The sequence below is a fragment of the Ciona intestinalis genome, unplaced genomic scaffold (genome assembly GCF_000224145.3).
Source record: "Ciona intestinalis unplaced genomic scaffold, KH HT000025.2, whole genome shotgun sequence".
Taxonomy (NCBI): Eukaryota; Metazoa; Chordata; class Ascidiacea; order Phlebobranchia; family Cionidae; genus Ciona; species Ciona intestinalis.
In genome coordinates, this window is record NW_004190347.2 from 218,009 (window position 1) to 232,619 (window position 14,611).

The window sequence follows — 14,611 nt, forward strand, 5'->3', positions numbered from 1 at the left end:
GACCGTTGGTGTATTCTGTTTTGTTTTTGGAAAGACCGAGCCCCGCATGTCCGCGTGTCTTTTTTTCTAAAAAGTTTTCTTGCTGTTATTGTTTTTCTGTTATGCAATTGTGGTTAGTTTGTTGCCAATTAGGGGACATGTATATGAATTTATGTGTGTCAAATGAATAACACTTATTTAACAACAGCTAAGTTCAAAACACGGGTGTTCTGTTTTACACATCTCGTGTCGCTTTTGAGTTACCACATATTGGTGGGGGGTGGTTTTGTATGGATGACAATTTTACCTTAGAAACCACTGGAATCAAAGAGATACTGTTAAAGGCATTGCCCAAGTAAACATACGACTACAATGGTGGCAGCATCGAGCCACAGCGCAAAAATATTTATGCCTTCCTCCCCAATCAATGTTTACCTTTTAGAAGATTTCTATGTATTTTTTGCGTTTTCTATAAAATAGGGTAATCCCCATTTATTTCCAAACTTTTGCACACGTGTGTTTTGTTTTTTAAAATTATGTTTAACTTGCCATCACAGATACCATAGTCAGCAATTGTTCATCTCATATTATTACGTCACAATGGATATTGATGATGATGAAATAAAAGGTAGCAGCCAAATATTCTGCATGACATGGGTCCCAAAAAAAGCCGCCAAGAAAGTTCCAGACAGAATCCTTTTATCGACTGATGAATTAAAAAGCGTGTTGAATGTCAAGTAAGTTTGTGTATTCAGTCAGCAGGGTATGGCATGTACATTGCAACTTTGTTTACAAACTTTTGGTTATGTACGCCATCATTTTTCCCACGCACGCCAATTAATTAAACACTGAAACAAAACTGTATCAAATTAAGTAAGATTTCCTATTGTGACTCGGAAATGTTTGTGCCTTGTATGCCGATTTTGTAACTTTCTCATTAGTCTATATAAACTGGGGGTTGTAAGTTCAAATAAAAAAGAAATTATAGCAAGTCTGTCGTATCCAGCTCCGTGGAAAAGTGGTTCCTCTACCCAAGAAGTTCCGGGTTATCGGCTTAACACCGATACTATCGTCATTAGACTCATTACTATGCAAGAGTAATACACATTCAGTTATTCATACTGTGCATTAAGTAACATGGTTTTACACCTCATGCCCAAGTTTGTATATTTTTTCCTAATATGTCCGACAAATCTTTTTGATTCCAGGAACCAAAATGAAGAAGATTCTGAATCCAGTGATGATGAAGATGTCATAGATGATGATGTCACAGATGATGATGTCACAAATGATGATGTTAGAAATGATGATGTCACAAATGATGATGTCACAAATAATGATATCACGGATGATGATGATTTGAAAGAGTTCGACATGGATAATTATGATGATGAAAACGGTAAACTTGTGGTCAATATTGTTCCTATATGTTGTATCGGTTTACTTCAACGTGGGTTATCAATTATCACCTGTTTAAGCCTTACAGCAAACTTTTTCCTGTAGATCTGTTTGCACCAAATCAATTTTTCCAATACCTAAATTTTACAATTTATATGCAAGCTAAAAAAGTACAGATAACAGGCAACATAATTATACTGTAACAAATTTATCATTGCTTTACAGACACTTTACAAGACGGTGGAATTTCTTCATTAGTCGTCTTCCCCACCAACGAGGACGATCCTTATATTACAAAAAACATTAACGAAGATGTGAGTTGTATTTTTATTACTGTTTTATAAATATGAACAAAAACAAAGTTTTTAATTTTGGATGAGCTTAGACTAAATGTAAATAATTTTTAATCGTTAATTTTAAGCCTGCATTTCGAAACCTCTAATTCCTGTAACTTAGATAACTAATTGGCTGAGAATTAAAGCAATTTCGACGTCTTTTATGCTTTTCAACTGAAAATAATAACTTGATTTTATTAAATTTTGTTACAAATATTACTTAATATTATTCTCGCTAAATATTAATATTAGTCAAAGTTTTCTCGCTAAATTATAATATGACTCCGCATTATTTTTGCTAAATTTGAATATGAATCAGCATTTTTTCCGCTTAGTCAGAAGATGAGAAAGAAGAAATGGAGGCATTAAATATTTGTGACGACGACAACTTACTCATCAATGCTCGTTGCGAAGCCGATTATAACTCTCTGGAGATTCATGGTGAGTTTAAACAATATTTGTATACCACAATACCTAAAACCGAAAATTTAAAAACGGGAAAAGACGGGTAGTAACGTCAAAACAACATTATTTTAAACAGCCTAAAACAGGAAAAGAAATTAATTTAACTTCCCCCCTCCAACTTTTTTGTCTTCTAGTTTACAACAAGAAAACACAAGATTTCTATGTCCACCACGACGTCCCACTCTCTGGTGCTCCCTTGTGCATGGAATGGTTGGATTTTGATCCCGGAAATTTGGAAGACGAGAAAACAAACGATAAAGGTGTGTTAGCATTGAGACAAGTGACAGTTTTCATTCTCCTTTATGTTACCATTGTATGTGTCCTTGGGCAAGACACTTACCCAGTGGTTGCTTATAGGTTGTCTGAATTGCAAGCCATAACAATCACCCACAAAGTTCATACGTGGTAACTCGCAAGCGAGCTTGAGGTGTATGAAACAGAACACCTGACCGTGTTATAACAACTGTCGTTTCCCCGCCATGCAAGGAAAAACAAATTAAATACGTGGTAACTCATAAGCGGGCATGAGGTGTATGAAACAGAACACCTATGTTTTAACGACTGTCGTTGCCCCGTCACGGGAGGATAAATAAGTTACATACGTGGTAAAACATAAACTACATGAAATAATATGCAAACAGTATTAAGATTACTATAACATTATTACGAACTCAGGTAACTTTTTTCCTATTCTATATGGGTGAGGTCGCAGAGCAAGGCATGCTATAATATCTGAGAGGTGACATTTATTTAGCCGTAGGTTAAATGCCTGAAATAAATGCTAAAATGTAATAAATGGCTAAACAGGTAACTTTGTTGCTGTTGGAAACATCAACTCCCTTATTGAGGTTTGGGACTTAGATGTTTTAAATACACTGGAACCTGCGTTTGTACTTGGTGTGCCGCAGGTGAGTATGTTTAGTAGTCATGTTATGTTTCATGCTACCATAAGTATGTATGTTTAGTGCTAGTGTTCTGTTTTTAGGAATATTGAAAAAATAATGTTTTTGCCCAAATCATCATATGGTAGCATATTTACTGTTAATTAAGTTATGTTTTTTTAAACAATTTTAGTTGTGTTATTGGGATGTGAAAGCTCTTAACTCAAATTGATTGATATAGTTTTATAAGGTACTGTTTTCTAACTGTTCATTTATTGCTCTTCTGTTAACATGTATTTTAAGTAGTAATGTTATGTATATTTTTATTGAATAAAAATGGCATGCGAATTCTTTTTTTTGGTCTGATTTTATTTATTTTTGGATCTGCACTTTATGAAGAACTGAGTTGTACGTGTCCACGTGCCCATCCATTACAGTGTACGTGCCCATCCATTACAGTTCACTAACATACGTGCCCAAAAAAGCTTTACCAGTGTACGTGCCCTTTCATTACTAAAATCAACACCTCTGCTGACAAACGTGGCCATTTATTACTGTCACCAACGTACGTGCTCAATAATTCTATACTAGTATTTGTGCCCTTTCATTACTGTCCACTAAAACACATGCTTACTGGGGTAAAATACGTTCCCAATAATACTCTACTAGTGTACGTGCTCATCATTACTGTCCACTAACACACATGCTCAACAAAGCCAACTCTTGTTTCAACAGGAACATCACAGAAAGTTGCTTCGTTCGGGTGAGAGTAACTTCGGGCACACCGATGCTGTTCTGGACATTTCTTGGAACTCTAAATCAAGGTTTGTATTTTTTGGGAATAGGCCTGTTGTTTTTTTTATTTTTGTCTTAATATGACCATTGCTCCACTTATGTTTTTAGAACATTTTACCCTTACATTAAAAAGAAATTTCATTACTTGCATTTATATATTTATATTGGTAACCAGTGGCGCGGCCAGAAAAAAATAAGGGGGGGGTTTAATAAAAAAAAATTCAAGTTTTTTTTTTTCAATTCAAAAAAAAAAATTCAAGTTTTTTTTTATTTGTTTTTTAATTACTATTATTTTTTTTAATGGTTTAAAAGGGGGGGGGTCGCGACCCCCTAAACCCCCCTGGCTGCGCCACTGTTGGTAACTGAAGAATACCCGGTTCAATGGTTGTCACTGGTGGGCATATACATGTATTCATGTCCTTGGGCAGGACACATCGGACATTGCTCCAAACCAGGGGTTACAAACAGCTAGGCGTCCGCCTAAGTCGGTGTAATGGTCCAACTCTGGCTTAATTCTTAGGTTCAATGGCGTGCTTCGCTGTAGAACCACAGGCACATAGATAGAAATAATTTTTACGTGGTTTAACAAAAACCTATTTTAGTTTAGCTGTTCTTTTGGTGCTAATTTCTTTCTTGTTATTGTTTCCATTACTCTTTGTTACTTTGTTCAAAAAGATAAGTAAACTTAAAATTAACGATCATCAAATTATTTTTAGAAACAAATTGTTATCTGCGTCCGCTGACCACATGGTGGCACTATGGAACCTCGAAGTTGGGAAAGTGGAAAAGTTTTTCACGAGTCATAAAGAAAAGGTAATGAGTCATTTTCTTTATTGGCTTTTTACATTGTTTTAAATCAGGTACAATGTTGTTGTTTTGTTTTTTTTTTTCCTATTTTAGTCAGGAGCTTGACAGGGGAGGAATTTTCTATTATTTTTTCTCATTTTCAGTTTTAGTCTATAATTCCTTTTGTGTGATAGCCAACTTCTAGTGTATTATTCGGAGATAAATAGATTTAAAAATAAATTACTTCTTTCTACCATAAATTTACTACAAGCCATTTTTTTTATTATTTATATTTAGAAAACTGTATACACAAATTGTACGAACACCTAATATTGCAACAAAAGTTGGGAAACATAATATGTATATATAGTTAGTGATATATCTTGTAATCATGCTTGGCTGGTAGTTTGGTGGTAAATGACCATATTTCTTAGTTCAATGGCTTTAAAAGTTGGTTATTCTTTTTGTAAGTGTCATTACTACAAATACAAATGGGGTATTACTATTTACTATTTAATCAAAACTTTCGGTTTATCGACTGTTTATTGTCAGGATTTCATTCTATGCTGTATTTGTATTCGAAACTTAAAATTTAAAATATTTAAAAGGTTGTAGTTTTGCCATGAAAGTGGCTCGCAGGGTAAAAAGAGGTAGGGTAAAAAGAAAGCTTTTAAATTTGTTGACTTGTAGGTGGTTTACAGTATAACAGCATTTAAAGATGACAATGTAAGTCTCTAGGTCATTTTAAACTGTCTACTTTGACTTTAGTTCATGCCTTTGAGTTGTTGAGTTGTCGTTAGTGGATTATCAAATAACATAACAGTAAATCAAAACTTTCGGTTTATCGACTTTAGATATATAGTCATAATGACTTATATATATTGTCATTAATACAGCAGCTCATTACTTGTGTACTGTATTTAGACCATCATTGTCGCTTTTAAAACACAGGGGGAGCAGGGATAGTTAGACACGCATTCCTTTGAGATAAATTTGGTTCCAATGTTTTCTGATCAATACAGTGCAGAAATTCTAGGGTATGTCAGACCACCCCGCCACCCCAGGTTTGGCGCCCTACACCATGTGTGGTGGTCAAACTTTGGCGATTAAATATCCAGAAAAAGTGATATAGCTTCCGAGATTGCTGTAAACTGCGTATTCCTTCGAGTTGTAAGTCTTCAGCCACACGGTGTCGCCACGTACCAGTTGTAGAATGACACTCTGACTTTGCATCTCACGGTAACGAGACTTGCTTTCATTGTATACCATCACCTGGGGAGGGGGGAGATTAAGTTTAATTATCCGTCCTATGGGGGGGCAATTAATTATGGATTTCTTGTTTTTAGCACACAATGGGCATGAGGTCACATACAAAATGTGGTAGCTCGTAAGCAGGAACGAGATGTATAAAACAGAACACGCGTGTTATGGCGACTGTTGCAAGGATAAATGAGTTACATTCATTCATTTACAAAGTAAAAGATTAAATTCATATTTATGTTAGGAAAATAACCTGGATTGTGACTAAACAATTGTATTATGGCATCATAAGTTGCTTACTTGAAATAAATTGTCATTCTTCATGAGTGAGACAGAGAGTTTCTTCTTGGGGAATTTCCCGACAGTGAAACTGAAGTAATACACGCCGCTGGTCGGCGCTGTAAAGACTCCAGTTTCCCAATTAAAGGAATTCCCCACGTTTACAAATATTTTGTCGTAAGTGATCGTGACGTCATGAGAGGGATCTTTACCCGTGACGTCACCGCCAAACACGCTTCTTCGACAAGCCGCGGAGAAAGCGATCGCTGTTTGAGAATTACCTACTGTGACGTCATTAACTTCCCTCGTAACGGTTGCTCGTTTTTTCTTGTTTGTTCCTCGTTTGTGACGTTTGTATCTTTTCGTCACGTCATTGAGCTCTAAAAATATTATTTTGAATAAACTGAATCGGTAACGTCACATTCACGATTAGGGTCACGAATTAATGACATCATAAATCAATGACGTCACACTCACCCGTGTTTTGCAACAAATGACCAGAGAAGGTTGTGACGTAAGAATGGGATCGTTGTCCGCTCACCCCGTATTGTTGACCGTCAGCCAACTTTAACCAAATCCTTGATTAAATATTTAATTAAGTCGTTGATTAGGTAAAATCAATATGTCTTTCGTTAGTTACAGTACTGCGGGGTAAGATGGTACACCTTTAGCCCATAATACTCAAATATCCTGATCGTATTTTTAAAATTAACAACGGTCCATGGGAGTCGTGGCGATACGGTTTTATAATTCTTTGGATGCTCTTTGTTTACTACCAAATGGGACGAGAAAACAGATTAAAAATGTGTCCCATCTTCCGCCACCCTACTGTATATTCGGTTATATTCTTAGTGGGTGAGGTCATTGTCAAGCACCTGGGATTTGGGCGGAATTTGGCCCATTCGACCCACGATGTAGTGTTAACGCCGCTTAAAAGAACAAACAAAGAAATGTCTACTGTGAGCTGCGCTAAACAACGCTTGGTGTAGATATTCCTTTGTTTAATTTTCTCATAAGAAAAACCGCAGTTCTATTTTAAATACGAATTTATCAACGAGAGTTCAACGGTATCGTAGATTTGTATTTGGTCAGCTGTAATTAGGGTTCAAAGTCTGGCTTGAATGTTTGTTGTGTAAGTGTGTAAGGTGTGTGTCTTTTCAAATATAACTTAACTTATATGAACACCTGTGAAAATGGGGGCAACCAATTTAAGTTATTGTTTTGTTGATACTTGGTAAAACTATATCCCTAATGATATTAATAAGTATCGGCAAAAAAAAATATTATGAAAGTGTCGGAAAAAGCCATTGTAGCTCTTTTATATAAAAACGCACACGATTATAACGCTAAAGGTGGTTGTACACAGTATCCGGCATGCGAAGTCGTAAAGTCGCAAACCCATTACCGAGTTCCGCATGCGGCAGCGAAATCCGGACAAAACGGACGAATTCCGGATACTGTGTACAGCCACCTTTACGCTGTTGGTTTGTAAAATATACGGCCAGAAAAGACCAAACCACTAAAAAGCTTTACTTTGTCGCCAAAACCGAAATAAAACAACAAAATTTAGGTCGGAGTCGAATTACAAGGTAACTTAATCTTTTGTTCGGTTTAAACAGCCCACAACTTCCCAAAGTATTTCTTTGCTGAGTTGTGAAACCAAATACAATTTACCTCGTTTTAATCAAAGTACTTAACCGACGAGTACTTTGGAAAATAAATAAATGACAGTAATGGGTAGTTAGGGCTGAAGAAATTACCATTAAGTGTCCAATGCGGTGGTATTATTGTACGTATAGCAGGGTGGGGGTGGACACCTTTAGCACATAATATCAAAATATCGTGATCGTGTTTTAAACAAATAACTTACCTGTCGTCTTGCTCAAGTTCAAGGATTAGATTTTGGTGTTGCACCCGGGGTTTTCCCCTCGTATGCCCGTCATACGCAAGTGCCTGAACTTCGAAATTATTTTTCATGAGCAGCAGCGACATCTTGCGGTGAGGTAATCCGCCCCCGCTGAACGTAATTTCATATGAGCCGAAAACTGGGGCGATAAATGTTCCTTGTTTTAAGTTGAAATGACCGCCAGTGTTCACGAACTCGTGGTCGAATGAAACTGCGGATTGCGTTTGCTTATGTCCTTTCAAATCTTGAGACCTTGCTACTGAAAACGCCACCAATCCGACTTCGGGATTTATCTCGGCTCGTCTGCGGGAAATGTCACGTCCGTTGACCGCAGACGCGTGGATAAGTTCCCGGGCGAAAACCAGGCACACTGCAAATATTGCGTAAGGTCGTCTCATTGTAATGAAATACCTACACGTACACCATACTACCTATACACACAAAAACACAAAGGCATTTGAAAACCGCACAAACTCATAAAAGGTCGTCGTACTTTATAGATTCTTAAAACTGTCGCTCATACACAATACACAAGTCCGCGGCAACCTCAGTGCCTATAAGTGCCAAGCTTACGCCTTTGTAAATACGCTTACTCTAAAACACAAGTCTCATCCCTACAGCTACATCTTAAAACGCTAACTATTCAATAATATAACCTTGTACTTAGGTATGTACACTTCATGAACAAATAAAAGATACAACGTCACATACCTGTACTGTTACGTCACAGTCGTAATGACCTGACTTATAAATTCGCATAAAACACGATCGTATAAATGTGGGGCCGCCGGTTTGAAATACGACTGTTACTCAGTTCAGTGATTAAATATAAATGACTCGTTGTTTGTCTGCTAGGTGTAGCAACCACACTTCTGTTGACCAAGATGGGACACTTTTTTTTTGCTTGCTCCATTTAGTAGTAAACAAAGAACATTCATTGAAATATAAAACCATATCCTCACGACTCCCATAAAACACGATCAGGATGTTTGGATATTATGTGCTAAAAGTGTCCCATCTTACCCCACCATACTATAAATATGTTTATACCCATAAGTTATTTAATGACATTTTTTTGTTTTTTTTTCCTAATTTTCTGCTACCGTAATCGAAGAGACAAATAAAAGTTATTATTATTATTATAGCTATGCGGTAATTCGATTTGAAATAGTTTAAAATCAGCGTAAACCTAACTTCGGCACTTTGCAATTATATTGTAGTTAAACAAATTGACATCGTAATTTTACTTTATTCTTCTCACTTGTTTAACTACTATAGTAACTTGAGTGAAGCCCGCTACCTTAGCATTTACATTTAGTGTAGTACACAATAACCTGAAGTCATTTAAAAATTCGATTTTACACCTTAATGTGACCTATTTATATTCTTACTTTCTAAATTTTATAAAACCAAATTAATTTTTTTACCTAAACTGCAAAATATGATCTTAAAATATACACTACTACTGCTTTTCTAATATTAACTGCGTGCCGTAACTTAGGTAAAGTTATAGCTACCCCAATGCACCCTCGTATAACACACGCCCACGTCGTATTATTCCAATATGACTTTTCTGCGGTTGGCACTTTTGTGGACTCAGATAGTGACAAGGGGCCCTTTGTACGCAATGTTACGACTTCTCTTTTTCCACACAGGTGCAATGTTTGAGTTGGAAGCCTGACTCGACGAATTACCTCGTATCCGGCGCATTTGATGGGTGGGTGGCTTATGATTGTAGGGTTTTGGTGATTTAAGTATACTGGGGTTAGATTGTATCCTTTGAGCGCGTGACTTGGGGTGAAACGGTCTATTGTGTTTTGGGATTTAATTTCATTACCCTTGACAAATTGTTTGGCAGCGAGCATGAGGTGTATGGCTACACCATATGTGCCTGGTGTATAAGAAGATACCCATGTTATAACTCCAAAGTGAGCATGAGGTGTATGAATACATCATGTGTGTCTGGTGTATAAGAAGATACCCATGTTATAACTCCAAAGTGAGCATGAGGTGTATGAATACATCATGTGTGTCTGGTGTATAAGAAGATACCCATGTTATAACTCCAAAGTGAGCATGAGGTGTATGAATACATCATGTGTGTCTGGTGTATAGAAATAGACCCATGTTATAACTTGACAGTGAGCATGAGGCGTATGAACACCGTATCTATAGTGTTTTAAAAAAACAACTTAAATTTTACAGGCGTGTCGTAATCAATGACGTCAGAGGTCAAGGGTCATCCAAGTGGAAGTTCAAAGGTGAAATTGAACGAGTGGTTTGGAACGTCACCGATCCTTCATATTTTGCGGTTTGTATGTTGAAATATAAACTAAATAATATACATGCGTTTATGTCACATTTTTATGTATGACGTATATGAAGTTATAACTACTGTGTTACTTCAGCTACCAGGCATAACGTAATACTGTGTACCCTTTTCTGGTTAAAGGTTGCTGTACACAGTATCCGGAATTCGTCCGTTTTGTCTGTTTTGTCCGGATTTTGCTGCCGCATGCGGGATTTAAAAATGGGGTTGCATACGACTTCGCATGCCGGATACTGCGACAGCCACATTTAGACGGTAAAACAACGTTACTTTTACACCAAATTTTTCGCTTCGGCTGCAACTCGGCAAAACTACACCAGGGTTTGACGCAACGACGCTATGTATGGTATAACATTGGACATAGTTATCGCTAATATACTAGAAGAGCCAAGAAATCTGTATTACGCTTATGTTATGCGTTAAAGCAGAAAGTTAACTAATTAATTACTTATTGTTGTATCCGCAAAAAAATTAATTCAAGGTTAAACGTTACGAAAATAAAATCCAAACCACCTCACACGATACCGCGTATGAATATAATAGCAGTACCAACGCGTAGCGTAGTTTAGCGTCGCTATTTCTTTGCATTGTGACGTACATACGCGATAGTAACTGGAAAATAATTGATGTTTTAAATTCAACAAGTTTTAAGTTGCCGACGAACAAATATTGATCGAATTATTATAAGTTAAATAAAGATTCGGCGTTTTTTTATCTATTATGAAACTTTTTTCTAATTAGAACTAGCCAAAGTTGGTCCATTACCCCCGACACAGCTGCAAAAAATTGAACAATTTTTCACCGTTTTTTTTCCGAGTAGACTAACATCTAACTTTCTTGACATTATTTTTTTCTGCAACGGTTTATCGCGAACAGTTTCATCTAACTCTCCTCTAAAGAAAAATACTGAATTTCTTATACAGTAGGGTGGGGGAAGATGGGACACCTTTTACCTCTATTTTCTCGCCCCGTTTAGTAGTAAACAAAGTACATTCAAGAAATTATAAAACTATATGCCCATGACTCCTATTGACCGTTAGTAATCGTTTAAAACACGATCAGGATATTTAGATATTATGTTCTTCCCCCATCCTACTATACGTTTCTTACTAAAATCAAAAATTAAAAAAAATTAAAGATTAAAAATAAATTGTCTTGCTAAAAAATTTAAACTCTACGAGACTCGTGGCTAACCTTATTAATACATGACTAATATCTCTTTGTTACGTCACAAACAATATCCGAAACATCGCTGACCGCTGTAAAGACTATCAACAATCAAACAACCCCGGAAGCTACACTTCACCTCAATGGCATTCTAGTATTTTATTATGACGTCATGCATGCTAGTGCCGACTATGACGTCATATAGTACCGTGGGGTAAGATGATACCGTTAGCACATAATATCTCATATAGGCTACGGTTATATAATTCTGTAAATATTCATTGTTTACTACCGAGTGGGACGATAAAAGAGAATAACAACACGAACCATCTTACCCCAATCTAGTGTACATACATGTGACGACTATGACGTCAATATACGCAGGAACAAACACGGTTTTCGAACACAAGCGCTAAAACCATCGATTTTCAATTTAACCTACTGACCTCAATTATGATTTCGCTTGCACGATTGTGACGTAACACTGATTAGTTCCGAGCATAGTGACGTAACAAGCATGCTTTCCTGAGCGAACATCTAGGTCACTTATATGTTGGATTATAATTAATATTTCTGTCTTTTTACTATTACACCAGACATCTTACCACAGTACTATATATATTTATTATCTGTTCGGATGTGATAGCGAAAATGGGACGAAACACATGAACCGTCTTGCCCCACTAGCACTGTACGCCAAATAAATAATCATCGCAATATTACGTCACAGGCAAGCACTGATTCCGGAATGGTATACTATTGTGACGTCAGAGTACCGAAGTCTTTGTTTCACTGGCGAGCTCACGAGAAAGCGATACCCTCGATGCTCATGACATCATCAGCGCTGACGTCATCACTCCTTTATACAGCGTCGAGTGATGGAAGATTGAAAATGTGGGATTTGAAAGGAAATATACCGAAGTTGATATATGAAAGGAATATGAAAATGGTGAATTAAATTAAGATGAACGGATGGGCGAATGATTGAGTAGATGTAACTTAAATTATCCTCGCATAGCGGGGCAAACGACAGTCGTTATAACACGGGTGTTCTGTTTCATACACCTCATTCATGCTTACAAGTTATCACGTATGTAACTTATTTATACTTGGCGGGGAAAATGACAGTCGTTATAACACGGGTGCGGGCACAAGGTATACGAAACAGAAGACCCGTGTTGTAACGACTGCCATTGCCCCACCATGCGAGGTTAAAGCAGTTACATTCAATATTTGAACTGCAGAAAAAATGACACAGTTAAACACATTTAAGCGATATTTTGACTTGATTTTTCCCCCAGGGTATGGTCCATTGTATGGAGAGAAACCCTGATGTTCTAACTACATTTGGACTTGGTGGGGAAAAAGGAGGGATACGATTATGGAGTCCTAGCAGTGTTTTTGAATGTGAGTTTGTATATTTGCTTAGTTTGAAATACATGAACTATAACGATCCTGTATAAAACGGCATCGTTATAACACGGATGTTCTGTTCCACACGCCTTTAAGACTCATCACCTAACTTTAATTGCTCCAACCCAGTGGCCACCAGTTGGTTGACCAAACTGTCGGCCATATAGAAAAAACAACTATCCACAAGTTACATACGTGGTTACTCGTAAGCAGGCACGAGGTGTATGAAACAGATCACCCGTGTTATAACGACTGTCATTACCCCGCTATGCGAGGATAAATAAGTTATATTTATATACATTTAACACTTCGTTGTCTTTGAATGGCGTAGCAACCACAGTCGTTACCTCGTGCCCGCTTACGAGTTACCAACTATGTAACTTTGCGGGTGTATGAAACAGAACAGCTGTGTTATAACGACTCGTTGTCCCGCCACACTAGGACAAAATCACATTCCTTCATTTATTTATTTATACTCCAACAGTAAGCGAGCACTTCCCAAACGCTGAGAATGTTGTTGCAACATCCGATGCTCCGATGGCAGAAGATGATCTTGTGATGTTGAACTCTGCTCCTGATGTCCTGGATGTTGCTGGGATCGGGAAGAGCACGGAAGTGGATGTTAGGGTCACAAGGATGCCAAGATTAAAGAAGAAGATTTTATCAGAATCGAATTTAAACGGAAATCAAAAACTGAAAATCAAAAAATCTTTGAAAAATCTTTCAATTTCTGGGGAAAATTTAATGGAATCGGACAATACGGGTGTTGTGGGTTCTGAATGCGCAAATAAGAAGCAAAGAATGGTCGAAAACTGTTCCCAGATTATATCACAAACTGTAGATACGAATGAAACAGCTGACCCTACGGTTGTGAATGATAGTTCTAACGTTAAAGACGCTCAAACTAAAAGAGTTAAATCCGGTAGTGCGAAAAGGCGGCAGCGGCGAAAGAAAACGCATACACGTAAAACGGCATTAAGTGGAAATTAATAAATTTTATCCCATTGAAAAATGTGAAGTGCTTTATACGATTTGTATTGTCTGCTTATCCACACACTGCAATAGCTTCAGCAACTCGACTGTGGGCATGGGAGTGGCAACCGTGGATAAGTCACTCAAGTTCCCACCCACGAGAATATAAATGACCAAACCAACCAAAAGTCATGTCTGCTTATCCACACACTGCAATAGCTTCAGCAACTCGACTGTGGGCATGGGAGTGGCAACCATTGATAAGTCACTTAAGTTCCCACTCACGAAGATATAAATGACCAAACAAAGAAAAATTCGTTTGTTTTATTTATTTTGCATATTTTAGACGCAGGGGATTAAATACTTAAATATTGGAAACAATCTTTAGACATCTATAGTTTAGTTTCCCCGCCATAGGGTATTTAAATTGCAAATCAACCAATCAGAAATAAGTGTATTTGCGCAATTGTTTTGGTGCTGGTTTTCGCTTCAGCCCTATACGTTATCTCCTTACTACCAACCTCTTAACACTTTCCATCAGCCTAATCTGTAACTTTCCGAGAATTCTTAACTAGTGCCCATTAGTTTTACCTTTTGGTGCTAGTGAAGAATCCCTCCCCCACCTTATTTGCTAACCACTAATCCC

General features: G+C 37.2%; 2 protein-coding genes across 2 annotated transcripts; one reads left to right on the forward strand and one right to left on the reverse strand.

The window, feature by feature from the left end:
* The first annotated feature begins 484 nt into the window (after positions 1-484).
* LOC100180309 (periodic tryptophan protein 1 homolog) lies at positions 485-14,005 on the forward strand. Its single transcript, XM_002128884.4, has 13 exons — positions 485-716; positions 1,188-1,378; positions 1,603-1,691; positions 2,048-2,153; positions 2,312-2,437; positions 2,985-3,085; positions 3,794-3,882; positions 4,570-4,666; positions 9,740-9,801; positions 10,290-10,395; positions 12,311-12,529; positions 12,882-12,987; positions 13,478-14,005. The coding sequence occupies exons 1-13, from the start codon at positions 580-582 to the stop codon at positions 13,981-13,983; spliced, it is 1,935 nt and encodes a 644-aa protein (XP_002128920.1). The 5' UTR covers positions 485-579; the 3' UTR covers positions 13,984-14,005.
* On the reverse strand, positions 4,914-8,511 carry LOC104266445 (complement C1q tumor necrosis factor-related protein 4-like). Its single transcript, XM_009862665.3, has 4 exons — positions 8,049-8,511; positions 6,656-6,756; positions 6,200-6,558; positions 4,914-5,911 (listed from the first exon to the last, which is right to left on the reverse strand). Exons 1-4 carry the CDS (start codon positions 8,480-8,482, stop codon positions 5,732-5,734), a joined length of 1,074 nt encoding a protein of 357 aa, XP_009860967.2. The 5' UTR covers positions 8,483-8,511; the 3' UTR covers positions 4,914-5,731.
* Positions 14,006-14,611: the final 606 nt, after the last annotated feature.

Bases quoted from the DNA above. Each gene is read 5' to 3' on its own strand.
- LOC100180309 (XM_002128884.4), top strand. From the start codon at position 580: ATGGATATTGATGATGATGAAATAAAAGGTAGCAGCCAAATATTCTGC. The intron at 2,154-2,311 runs GTGAGTTTAAAC...TTTGTCTTCTAG, and splicing joins TAACTCTCTGGAGATTCATG to TTTACAACAAGAAAACACAA. The intron at 12,988-13,477 runs GTGAGTTTGTAT...ATACTCCAACAG, and splicing joins TCCTAGCAGTGTTTTTGAAT to TAAGCGAGCACTTCCCAAAC.
- LOC104266445 (XM_009862665.3), bottom strand. From the start codon at position 8,482: ATGAGACGACCTTACGCAATATTTGCAGTGTGCCTGGTTTTCGCCCGG. The intron at 6,757-8,048 runs GTAAGTTATTTG...TATTTAATCAAG, and splicing joins GAACTTGAGCAAGACGACAG to GATTTGGTTAAAGTTGGCTG. The intron at 5,912-6,199 runs GTAAGCAACTTA...CCCCCTCCCCAG, and splicing joins AGAATGACAATTTATTTCAA to GTGATGGTATACAATGAAAG.